The sequence below is a fragment of the Toxotes jaculatrix genome, chromosome 6 (genome assembly GCF_017976425.1).
Source record: "Toxotes jaculatrix isolate fToxJac2 chromosome 6, fToxJac2.pri, whole genome shotgun sequence".
Lineage (NCBI taxonomy): Eukaryota > Metazoa > Chordata > Actinopteri > Toxotidae > Toxotes > Toxotes jaculatrix.
Genome location: NC_054399.1, coordinates 18,222,147 through 18,235,266, shown reverse-complemented (window position 1 = coordinate 18,235,266; position 13,120 = coordinate 18,222,147). Strand labels below are relative to the sequence as shown.

At 40.4% G+C, this 13,120-nt stretch overlaps 1 protein-coding gene across 1 annotated transcript in view; it reads left to right on the top strand.

Annotated features, from left to right (window-relative positions):
- Positions 1-13,120, top strand: part of cachd1 (cache domain containing 1) — a 75,119-nt gene that overhangs the window by 41,105 nt on the left and 20,894 nt on the right. Inside the window, exons 4-8 of the mRNA XM_041040916.1 lie at positions 3,627-3,733; positions 8,391-8,517; positions 10,093-10,237; positions 10,327-10,543; positions 10,745-10,894. Coding sequence (XP_040896850.1) covers positions 3,627-3,733; positions 8,391-8,517; positions 10,093-10,237; positions 10,327-10,543; positions 10,745-10,894 — 746 coding nt within the window. The remainder of the gene's footprint in view (positions 1-3,626; positions 3,734-8,390; positions 8,518-10,092; positions 10,238-10,326; positions 10,544-10,744; positions 10,895-13,120) is intronic.

Genomic DNA, 13,120 nt, shown 5'->3' with positions numbered 1-13,120 from the left:
GGTCTTCTCTCTCAAGGGCATCTTTGTTCTTCGGAATGAAGGCATTATACATATTTTGTTGTTTCATTCTGATTTAAAACCATAGAAAAAATATTTTTTTTTGGTAAAAATGCAAAGAAACATCAATAAATTTTAGTTTGAATGTTTCTTAAGGACACTCATATGCCTGTTACTGGTGCTGGCTGTTGAATTTTCTTCAAGATCATTTCTAATTACTGCTTGGAGATCACTCCCCTTCTGGGAAATATGGTAACAAGCATCCCTACAATACATTATTAATATGCATAGTCAGTGGATGACTTATGTAAAGCACTGTGCATTGCATTTGTAACATTCATGGATAAGAGTTTACATACATATACATATACACATACACACACACACACACACACACACACACACACATATATATATATATATATATATATGAAATATCAAATCCAATCCCTTTTTGCAAAACAGATATTTCTGCCCTCATTTAGATGTCTGATCAGAATGTAAGCCCTCCTCCCTCTCTCTCTCTCCTCTCCCTCCCCTTCTCTCTCTCTCTCTTTCTCTCTCCCTTTTTTTCATATGTTTTTTTGATGTGGAATTCAAAGTGCCTGCAAATGTATTTTTTATCTGGCACACATTTTGCTGAGCGTCCTGCCCACCCCTTCTATGCAAAGTGGGCTGAAGGAGAGTAGTAATGACTTTGGCCTTATGGGACTTTAAATGAGTGAAGTTCAAACGCAGCCTGTACATCAGAGCACCTGTCAATCAAACCAGGCGAGTGCCAGGTCTGCAAGCACAGGGAGGCAAAGAAGGCGTTGTGTGTGTGTGTGTGTGTGTGTGTGTGTGTGTGTGTGTGTGTGTGTGTGTGTGTGTGTGTGTGTGTGTGTGTGTGTGTGTGTGTGTGTGTGTGCGTGTGTGTGTGTGTGTGCGGGCGTGCGCGCATGTGTTTATATGTGCCCACGTATGTCTGTGTGTTGCTAAGCCAGAGGGGAGTGTGGGGGGGGGGGGGAGTGGAAGGATCAAAGCACCCAGGCTTGGTGCAGTGCAGAACTGGCTGCTCCTCTGCATACCTTCTCTTTTGTCAGCTCTTAACTCCAGAGATGAAGGCTGTGGAAACTGTGCTTTACCATCCACACACACACACACACAGAGGACATTTTAAAATAACAGTGCTTATGCTGTTGTTTAACACTAAAACAAATTAGCGAAAAATGATATGTCATGTGTGAATGTGTTTGTGGAAACTCAATGTGTTAAAGATGTGCTGATTGCAACACAGATCTCATTGTTTGACACCTCTTTTACACTTTTGGGTGTGTGTATGCCCAAGGACAACACTGTATTCCTGAGACACATGCCCTTGCAGGGTCGTTCATCATGTACTACATGAGAGAAAGAGCAATTAGAAAATATTGCTGTTTAGGGCCAAATTAAACAGATAATTGTACCAAAGAGACAGGCTAATGATTATGTGTGTTTAGATGTGATTGTCTGAGATTATTACCCAGAATCCTTGATACGCTAAGGATCCAATGCAGTATGCTTGTAACAAACTTGGAGTATAATACAGTTTGTGATGTGAGATAGTCAAGTTAAGTCTGTTTTATTTACATAGCCTGATCTCAAAAATAACAAATTTTCCTCCGGGGGCTTTATAACCTGTGCAGCATATAGCACCCTCTGTCCTCTGGCACTCAAATCAGATAAAGAATGAGAAAACATTATAGGTAGGTTACCAACTGGGATTTGTATGCAGTTATTTTCTTTATTGGTCTGGTCAGTGATTGATACTGTGACTGTACTGTGCACATTAATAACGGAGTCAGATGGCTCATATCCAGCTGTCCTGATTTTGCCTTTTCTTGTAGTCAAAGTTATTTCAAAATATTTGCACGAAGCACTGCATTATAACTACATCCAGATCCTGCCTCCATCAAAAGTGGGACACTCCTATTTTATGTATCCATTTTTTTTAAAGCTCTTTTGAGTCACAGATCCAAGTCATTTGGAAGCCACACTCCTCCACCTATGATCTCGTCTTTTTTTCTCTTTCTGTCCATCCTTTTTTGCTCCCTCTCTCTGACTTATTTCAGACTTTTAAAAGATAGGGATCAGAGTGTATGTGTATTTTGCAAATGCAGCGACCTACATACTGTAAGAATATCTGCCTTCTGGTGCGGTTTAATTGCATCTCTATTAATTGGCTGTTTTAAGCCTGGTTGATGAGGAGGAACCGTTTGGTGGAAGGCTTAAATTCCGTAGCTCATTAAATGTTAGAGTAAATGAAAATGCCACACAAGCTGAAGCAGAGAAAACAATTAGATTCTGGCTCAGCCCTACATTGTATGAGTTTTGTGGCTGACTTGGATGACGCCAATGTTTGAAGCAATTATTTTAGGTTTTTCTCTGATCATAGCATCCAGTCTCCTTCCACTTTCATCTCCTCAAATGCCATATATAGAATATAACTCTGCATTGCACATTAGAAATGCCTCAATGTCAGCCCCTACAGGATATTTTTTACATGTATTGTTAAGAATATAGGAATCCATATGTGTTCAGAGCCTCAGGAACTGGACTGAAGAGGCTATACATGAGTGCATGTTATTTAATTTTGGTTTTTACATTTACGACTGAGATTTTTTTTTATCTTAAGATAATGTGACAGACAAAAAAAAGAGTTTTCAACTCCATTACTACTTTAAATAAAGCAAACAATTATGTGATGTTCAACTGAATGAAAGCAAGTTTTCGCATCTCACTGCTGCCTCATGTGTAGCTTAATCCAAGGCGTTAAGTACCCATTTAAAGTGCGTTGCTCAAACAAAGACCTTTCACATGTGCTTCCTCTCAGCTCCTAAGTTACCACCTTAGCATCATCCTTATCTTTGTCTTTTCATGACGCCAGAGAGAATATTAATATAATCAAGATTGCAGACTTTACTCATTATCACTATTACTGTAGAAAAACAATGACTCACTGGCAAACAGTCAATTTACTACAAATCTACTATTGTCAGTGTGATGTTCTTTTAAAAATGACATTAAGGGGAAAAATTAAAAAAAAAATTGACAAAGACTGACACTACAAGTTGGGCCTCTGTGACACATGATTTCAATTACTGAATTAAGCAGGCAGCCTTTCCTACAATCACATTCAGATGTATTCAGGGAACTGGGTATTAGCTTTGTTGGGGGAAAAGCGGAATTCAAGCCGTTTTCCATGGAAAATATTATTCACCAGCCATAGCTTTGACTTTAATATGAGGTCTGGGCAACAGATAATATAGCCAGTGATACAGTTTAGCTCAAATGAAACGAGCAGGGTCTATTAGTTTCAACAGATGTTTCGTCTAATTGGATTAATTTCACAGTTTTACATAGATTTTTTTTAGTATTTGTGTAAATCTTGTATGTCAGTAGAAGCTTTTTCTTTTAAAATTTAGTTTAAACATGTACATTGCCGTAAATTCAGAGGTATGTGTAAACCTGTGAGTTTGGTTTTATTGGAAATGAAGCTGTGGAGTAGTAAATCTGTTAATGCTGAGAGAAAAGCCAGAGCTGCTCCACCAACAAATGAGCTGGACACGCTCTATAAATTTCTCAAATGTTGCCTGTTTGTGTGTGTTTAGGTTTGATGGAAACTTCAATACCAATGTCTCCAAGACCATCTGCTGTGATAGACTTTCCCCCACCGTCAACAGCCGAGCTTTCAACCCTGGACGAGACCTTAACTCAGGTTTGCTGCTCACACACACACACACACACACACACATCATGTGAAGCACAAAGAATTTTCTATTATATGAGCTGACCTACTTTAACAAATGAAAAATGGACTCACAGTTTACACCATTAAAACTTTGGAATCCATTTTTTGACAATGGTCTGTACGAACGGATAATAATTTAACAGCAATTGCCATGGCAACCAGTTCTTAATTAAGAAGCTATATTATCTTTTCTATCCCTCTTATCTTCATAAATGTTAAAAAAGGAAAGGATATTAATCTAAGTTGGAAATAATGAGCTGTGCATGTCCAAAGAGTTTTTTTTAGTCCCTCCTGTGCTTCCTCACTCTCACTCTTTCCTCCTCATTCCTGTTTCTCCTCTTTTTTTCACCCCTTTGTTTTTAAAATGGTTTTTTTATAGCCTGAGATCAAATGCACTCAAGTTTGACTTTGAACTCATGTCTGCTATTGCATTCAGGTGGTGTATGTTTTTATCATCCTGTTTTCAAGAGCTTTGCAAGCTCTTTGTTTCTGTCCTCGCTTTACCTCAAATATAAATTTGCATCATTTGGCACAAGAACTGCACATATATGTAACCTCAACATACTCCTAACAAATCAGTTATCAGTTATATGAGTAAGAGCAACGGAAAACTGTTTGATGGTGTTCTCTTTGCTCCCACAATACATTTATTGACGCTCCAGGTTGCAAAAGCACATTGCAGCCTATTACCATGTAAAACCCATATGTGTCTGCACCACATATGTCGGTCTGCATTTGATTAAGAAGAAAATGGACCGAACTGACTAAAAAGCAGGCAATGGCCAACTTTCCTCTGCTGGTTTTTCTGTTCTTTTGCCATTGCTTGGTTTGCAGTGTGCTCCTACTACGTCCAGAGAAGAAATATCAAGCTGTACTACATGCACTCTTGACGCACAGTGTTTTTTGTCCACAAATTTTCATTTGTGTCATTGAAGGAATTCAGACAAATTCTGCCCAGTCAGTACTGTATGGCTATTAAGATGTGCAAGTTTTCAAATCCTCTTTGAAAATGATCAGATCGGAAGAATGTTGCTTAATTCACCAAGTACTGCATGAAAATAATCAGTTTCATAACCACTTCTAAAAGCCAAAGTCAAATAAAAATCTGGCTTTAAACTCCACCAACACATTTCCTTTTAACTACATAGTGGAGGACTGTTTCTCTTTTAACATGTTGTCAGGCAATGCTTGCCCCCGTGATAATTATGGCTCCAACCAAAGTTCTCAGATTTGTTAGCCGAATTTGCTAATGACATATAACTGACATACGAAAACTCCAACTGTATTTGTTCTTCCTCTGTCATCCCACTGCCGCACCCCACCTCCTGTTTCTCCCAGATATCCCAGCCTGCTCGTCTCTCGGCAAACCATTCATAATGACTGCCATTCATAACGCGTCACCATCAGCAGGGTTTTATTTTCCTTACAAGCCAGTCACAGGTAGTTCAAGTTACCACCCCAACCACCGCCTCCCGTCTTCTCTCCCTGCCCCTCACACTCAGCCGTGCTTGACCCCCACGCTCCCAGCGTATTCATTCTCTCCCATTTGTCTCAGCCCAGTCTAAACAAGCAGCCACAGAGGGGAGGGAGGAACTGGGTGAGAGAGTGAGGGATAATTGAGAGGCAGAGAATGATGAATGAAGGGGAATAAAGGAGGGGTGAGAGCTGATTGAAATGGAGTAATTGTATCAAGACAGCATTGTATTCATTCCATCTTCTCTCCTCTCATCTTCCATTTTGCTTTTATTGGGAGGAAGGGGAAGATAGGAGAGAGATAGTGGATGTGGGAGGCATCAGAAGTGATACCAGCAGGAGGGACTGAAAAGACAGGTAAATGAAAGATGGCTGGGCTGGAGTGCTGTGTGATTAGACCAACTTATCCATCAGCTTCAACTCCAACTTTATGCCGCAGTGCCTTTGAACACATGGACACACTGCCTTGTATTCACCATACCAAATTTTTTGGCTACGTATGTGACAAGCAAAATGAAATTGACTGGGGCCTGAGAAATGACAGCAAGTACTAACAAATCAATTGTCTTTTCATGCTGCAAGACCTGCGTAATTAACAGAATTTAATCTGAGGTGCCCTGAACTTCAAGAATTACTGCATATGTGGGGCCACCTGCCTTTGAAGCAGCACACACACACAAATGACATGCTGTTGTTCACTATAGTCTGGTGCAGCCTGTTCTCATTCATGGTTCAGAGAGGATAGTTTTGAGGTGATGCATTCTATGGACTTTGTTTACATTTTCTTCTTGGGCTACCACAAGGCTGACATCTTTATTTTGGTGTGAAATGTCTATGGGAAACAACTATCCGGCCAGTGCATGAAATTTAGTACAGGTATTCATATTCCCCTCAAGATAAAGTATAACTAATGATCCCCTGACTTTTTATGTATCAACATTGTAAGGTCAAAATCTGTAATACATTTTGGATGACACTTTGAGTACATTTCTCTCATGTTTCTGCATTATCTTTATGATTCTCTACTGACATGCAATAGGTAAAGCTGTACTGTGTGCTTATGTATGGATGTAGATACAGATGTATCAAGTGGGTCATTTGCGGATAGGCATGAGTAGTACGGTTGTTGAAAATCAGTCTAATTTGGGTCCTATTTCTCGGCTTGCCCATCTGTTTCTGGGAAGATCTAAACATTGGTGGCAGAGTGGAGCACTGTAGCCTGACAGATGTATACAGAGCCCTTCTTCCACTGTCAACACAACTGAGTGGTTCCTGTTTATATGAGCCTTGGAGATGGATGGAGTGACTGGGCGGGGATAATGTATGATGGGGGACCGCGGTGTGCAAGAACCTCCTGTGTCTCAAAAAAGTAGTTCTTTGCCAAGTACATGTAGCCAGAGGTGCTTTTTGGTACTGTTTATCATTTTTGGCAGTCGGTTGATTCCACAGTTGTTCTGTAATTTATCTGTTTGTGTATATACTTAATTTGTTTAATGTTAGTTGAGTATTTGGACTTTGATTTTCCACCTCTCCCACAGGAAAAAAAGATTCTTTGGCTCGTAGTATTGTTGGAGTGTTGAGAAAGGTCAGAACAGGTTGTCTTTAGCAGGTGATTAATTCAGTGTGACCACAAGCCAAGAACCACATTTTGGGACTGCTTACAACCAGCTGACATGCAAGAATGGCGGATAGCATGTAGACTGTAGAGTTAATTAACAAGATATTTGAAATCCTATCCCAGGTCATGAAAATCCAGTCAGTTAATTAGCAAAATAGCCTGTGAATGCATACTGCTGCTAATAAGCTGCAGAAACCACAGTGAATGTTTATTAGGAGTAAGATTTTAAACATTAAACAAAATCTGGCTAAATGAAACCAAACTTTCACTTAGGAGAGATTATACTGGACTTTATTTATACTTAATACTAAGACCAGATTAAGTTTTTAACCAAAAAGAGCTGATAGTCTTGTATGGCTAACGGGGTCAAAGTAATGACAAAAAACAGACATGTATTTGAAATTCCAGTGCACATTATAGCCACATAGCTATGTTTTCTTCACTGTTTCAGCCTGTTATCTAACCTGCATCAAACAGGATTTCTGCTAGATTGTGAATGTATATTGATAAGATTAGTAATTTTGTATATTGCATTCCTGTATTTTAATTAATGAGAAGTTATTTTAACAGCTGCATCATTGTTTATTTTAGTGAAGCCTACTGTGATGGCTACGCTCTGTTTCTTCCCTCTCTGTTTCTCTTTTTGCCTGGTTAAAGGCCCAAAGTTTCTATTTGTGTCTCCCTCACACCCCCCACCCCCACCGCCCCATCCCTTTGTGAATGGCCGTTTTGTGTTGCAGTGAGCGGAAAGGAAGTTGCTGGCTTTGTGATGGGATCTCTGTGAAGATACTGTTTACTCTGTGACCCAGTAAAAAAAAAAAAAAAAAATCTGCCTGTTAGTGTTGAGCAAAAGCTTAGAGAGTTTGTATTATAAGGCCAAATGAAAGAAATGTACGCTATACTTTGCAGTAGTTGAACAGTTCAAACTTTTTTCTTCTTGATGTTTTTTCTGTGTGAGGTGTGAAAAGGAAAATGCCTTTGCATGTGTACCCTTTACGTCCAGCCAGAAAAGGGATGTATTTAATTCCTTGTCATGCCTTAACAGGCAGGCTTACATGCACCTGGACTAGGTTTGAAAATGCCAGAAACAGAAAGCAGTGCAGAAATGTCTGAGTAGGAAATTTGTGTACACAAAAGTTATTAATTGAGATTCCCAAAATGATTCCCCTAAAACAAGTTGTCCGTCACACTAATCGTTAAATTATTTTACTGTTTGTTCTGAACACAGATCAAATTTTAGAGGTGGCACAATTGCATGCGAATTCAATTGACAGACCAGATTAGACCCAAATGCAAGTGAGGTTGAAATTTGCCTGGAAACTGTAGTGATTGGCCTGAGCAAGAGAATCAGTCAAAGTACCAAACTCCTCAGTTACTCATCTGTTTTCCCTCCTTCCCTTCTGCTCCTCACATTTCCCCTTTTTCCTTCTTTAATCTTTGTCCTCCTTTTTTTCTCTGTTTCTTCTTTCCAATATGTCCTGCCCACTTATTTTTTAATTTTCCCTGTCCTCTCCGTGTCTCTTTCTTCTGCAGTGTTGGCAGACAACCTGAAGTCCAATCCGGGGATAAAGTGGCAGTACTTCAGCTCAGAGGAGGGCATCTTTACTGTCTTCCCTGCCCACAAGTTCCACTGTAAAGGAAGCTATGAGCACCGCAGCAGGTATCGAACAACCTCCCCTTTGTTTAAATCATGTTTTTCTTTTTTGTCATTCAGCTGTTTGACTGGGTAAAGAGACGTAAGAACAAAACTCCAACTCCCTGCCAAATATACGGTTTGTCAGCAGGTTTCGCTCACTGAGCAAAGTACTAGAACAGACCGACTAAGGTTAAATCTACAACAACTTGTTCTTGCCTCTTCCTCACCCTCTTCCCCCCTCTCCCTCCTGCTCGTCTGTCAGTTGCTGTGGGGTGGCCCAGAGGGCATGTTGATGGCATGCTGCCCTCACACACCCTGACACACATGCCCTTGGCAGGAATGTGGCTTTGTACCACTAAAGCCCACTGGAATTTCACACCTCCAGTGTTGTGGGTTTTTTTATGGCCGCGGCTGAAAGATGTCTCTGTCTCTGTCTCTATTGTCTTTTATTTTATGATGCACTTCTTTTTTTTATTACTACGTTCGTTGGATGTTTTTTTTTTTCTTGCTGTTCAAGTCAGTGAGCTGGCATATGGCCATCAGAGAAATTATGTTGCCTGGCATGCTTCAAGTGTGAATGAGGCTTTGTGAATACATTGCTCCCCTTCTCCGCTCTGTGTTACTGTCCTCTTGTCCAGCAGACCACACACACAGAGGCGCTGATCCCTCTACCCTCTGAACCCCTCTGTACCCTGCCAAGCTGATAATACATGTACATACAGTGAGATGCAACAAATACAGAAATTTTAGCTTTAGAATAAGGGAGGAATATTTTATACTTCAACACTACTTTACTCTTGGCATAGTGATTACCTCATAATAGTAGATTTAGACCTGTTATTATGCTAGCAGCCGACCGACAGTGAGCCACATAGTCTGCTTTTTGTAAATCGGTTGTGCTGTCACCCAGCCAACACGTCTGCCCTCAGTACGTCATTCAGTTTTTGTGCTGATAATGGAGGTATTTCTAACCGCAAACTGGGAGTTTTCTATATTACTAAAGGTTTCTATGTAACCATGACCGTATAAGGCCTGAAACGCTGCTGAAATCTTTTTATAATTCAAAAATACATGGGAATAAAATGAAAAGTAAAATTCCTTTTGTAACTTTTAATGCCTGAAGATGTCCTGTACAGTTGTACAGTTCTTCATGGTGTTGGATAAAGACCTCAGCAATAACAACATGAAATAAAGAAAGCGTTGAATCGCCACCAAAAATAACAGTGAAGGGAAGGGAATCTACAGAAAAAACTGTAGCAGAGTGCAGGCTAGACAAGGAAAAGTCATCAAGGAAAGATGAGGGATGAGGAAAGGGTAGACAAGGATGTATTGTTTGGTTAGAAGATTCATGACTCATCAGAGTTACGTTGCTGCTTTCGATAAATATTTGCTCCAGCTTTAAAAAGGATACATTGTTCTTTTGCATTTTTAGTATACTGTTGGTTTTCCTGTTAATTTTACTTTTTTAATCATCACCGCACAGATGCTTTTACAGGATGTGTTAATATTATCGTTCGGGATTGTATGTATATTTCTTCCTCGTCCAGCATCTGATCTGGCCATGCATGTTTTTGTGTATTCATGTGTGTATTCCTGCAGGCCTGTGTACGTGTCCGCAGTACGTCCTCAGTCTAAACACATCGTGGTGATGGTCGACCATGGAGCGTCTGTAACTGACACCCAGCTTCAGATTGCCAAGGACTCTGCACTTGTCATCCTTAATGCTATCGATGAACATGACAAGGTTAGTGACAGGCAATACACCTTATTGTTCTTACCCTGCTTTATAAATTTTCATATTTTCATTCTAATCTCGCTGTCACACCTTTTCAGATTTCCATTCTGTCGGTGGCAGAGATGGTTCGTTCTTGTTCTCTGGACCAGTGCTATAAGACTCTGCTGTCTCCAGCCACCAGCGAGACCAAGAGGAAGATGAGCACCTTCATCTCCAACATCAAGGCTTCTGATGGAGCCACACAGCACGCAGCTGGCTTCCTGAGGGCCTTCCAGCTGCTCCGAAACACCACCAGCCTCAGCAAGCAAAGCACCAGTAAGAACTATGGCAAAAAGCGATAGTGTTAAATTGTGATGTCGCTGCATATACAGTATACATCTCCTGCCTCAGTGATGAATTCCAGCTCTTGTGCAGAGGTTTTGTTGGTACACTTTGCATTTAACAGCATAATCAACTCTCTTGTCATTTTAGTTGATGTTACTAAAATGTGTGGCGTGTGTTCGTGTTTGTTTTCAGCGACAGACATGGTGATCATCTACCTGTCATCTGGTATCACGTCTCGAGAGTCATCAGAGCAGGAGAAGAGAGCGACGCTCAGTGTGGTCAGAGAGGAGAACCGACACCTCAACAACTCTGTCATGATCCTCACCTACGCTCTCATGAATGGTAGGTCACTCCCATAAAAGACATAACATGTTCATAAACAAAGAGCGGGGGATTAAATTGATTTTCACATGGATTCTGTGTTTGCACATTAAAAAATTGTTGCATGCTCTGCTGCAAGACGCTGTTCACAACAGTTACGATTTTCTCTTGCGATGAGGATGGATCAGAATATGTAGTGATGTGAAAGTAAAGGGGCAAATGAAAAGAAAACAAAAATGAACAGCGGATTATCCCTCAGCAGTAAATGGAGGAGCCCTGTCTGCACTTTGATAATAGGGGAGAGGAACATTTTTCAGTTTGAACTTTTATTTACTTGCTGGGTCAAGTATTGATTTAATGTTGTTATGTAAAAAGTTTTTGCAGGTGTTTGTAGTGTACCATAAACTAAATGAAATGTTGGAGATTTCAGATGTATCTCAAATATTACAAAGGTTAGTACTACACGTTTTGTTGGGAGCTGCTATTATTTGTTATATATCCTTTCTCTGTGTTCTTGGGTACAATATGCTCAGGAGAAGACTGAAGGTTAGAGAGGTGCTCAGAAACCTCAAAGGCTTTTTGTTTCTATCGTGTGTGTGTGTGTGTGTGTGTGTTTGTGTGTGCTTCCTTTTCCTCTTTCATTGTCCTTGTCCATGCATCTGCCTCCTCTAATTCCCACCTCCCTCTGCAACACACACACATACACACACCTCTGCTGTGCATGCATTAGTCCACCATTAATACAAATCATTTTTGCATTGGAGAATGGAAATGAGCTACATCTAAGAGAGGAGTGAGTGAGACTTCAAAGGGTGCACTGCTCACTGTGTGTGACTGACAGAGGACCTTGGCTGTCTAAAGAGCTCCATGATGAAAAGGATGCAGAAATCTATCATCCTCTGAGTTTATTAGCATTGCATATCCAAAAAAACATTTGTTTTGTTGCTGATGCTGTAGAACACAGCTGAAAGGACCACTGTGGGGGTGTGTGTATGTCTTATTCCCTGCATCCCCTGCCAAATGTGAAGTGCTGATTGTTCAAGGAGATCAGCAGTCCCTTGGCAGTATAATACACAGTTCTGTGAGTTGTGTGTGTGTGTGTGTGTTCATTTCCCCACTATGATGTCTTCACATTTGTTTTATCTGACAAACAGTCCAAAATGCAAAAATATTCATTACACAGTATATGAGATTTTGTAGATGTGATATGATTGGAGGACCCTTCATCATAGATATTTCAAAGCAGCAAGTTTCACTTGAATCAAATTTTCTTCAGTCAGGTTTTCTTAAAGGTAACACGTAGAGATTTTGACCACTAGAGGTACTTTGGAGCAGCGTTTCTGGTCCTGTCCTTTTTTTTAATCTTCTAGCACATATGATCTAAACCATTCAGTTTTCTAAATGTTCCAAAAGTGGACTTTTGGAACGTTCTGGTGAGAAACACTAACTGTAAGAGGAACTGTTTTTAAATAAATCTACATAAGAAGAAAATTGAGGACCGTCATTTAGGAAGAAAAGTGGGAAAAGCTACTCCTTCAGAAATGAAAGTGAACTGAAACGTCTGTTGTCAGCAAATTTCCCCTTTGTGTTCATTTGACATTGCCTCCCATGACGACATTGGCACCCGTCAGTCACAGAGCAGAGCCCTGGCATTAAAGAGGGATTCTGCTGTAATCCAGTCAATGATTGGATACTGGCAGACATTCTATACTCCTATCCCTCTTAATAGGTTGTGGGATGCCAAATTTTCCAGGTGACAGCTGTAGGGCCCAGCCATAGTTATGCATTCTCCTCTAAATGACCTTGTAAAGCTTGGAAAGATAAAGTCTGAAGTGTTCATTTATGTCTCCGCTACATATTTTCCTTACAGTGACGAGAGATTTATTATGTCATGATTTCTGAGCGTGACAGATGGAATGTAGGAATAAAGCCTATAGAGACCGTGACGTGGGATCACAGGTCAGGGCCTGCGTGAATGAAACATCTCTGCTGCTGACACCAAATCAGTTTGGGAAATCCATGTGGCAACATGTAATGTGTGCCTTGATTAATGATCCCATTTAATGTTAGCCTCTTGGTGCTTGACCACAAGAACAACATGAGGCTAGTTGTCCTCAAAATACACCTCCTCCTGTTCAGTAGGCCTTTAGTCATGCCATCAGTTACAGATTTGTTTTTAATGTCCCTGCTTGATTAAATGAAACAGATTCCGTCATTGACTCTCCTTCTCTATCCTAAACTCATTCT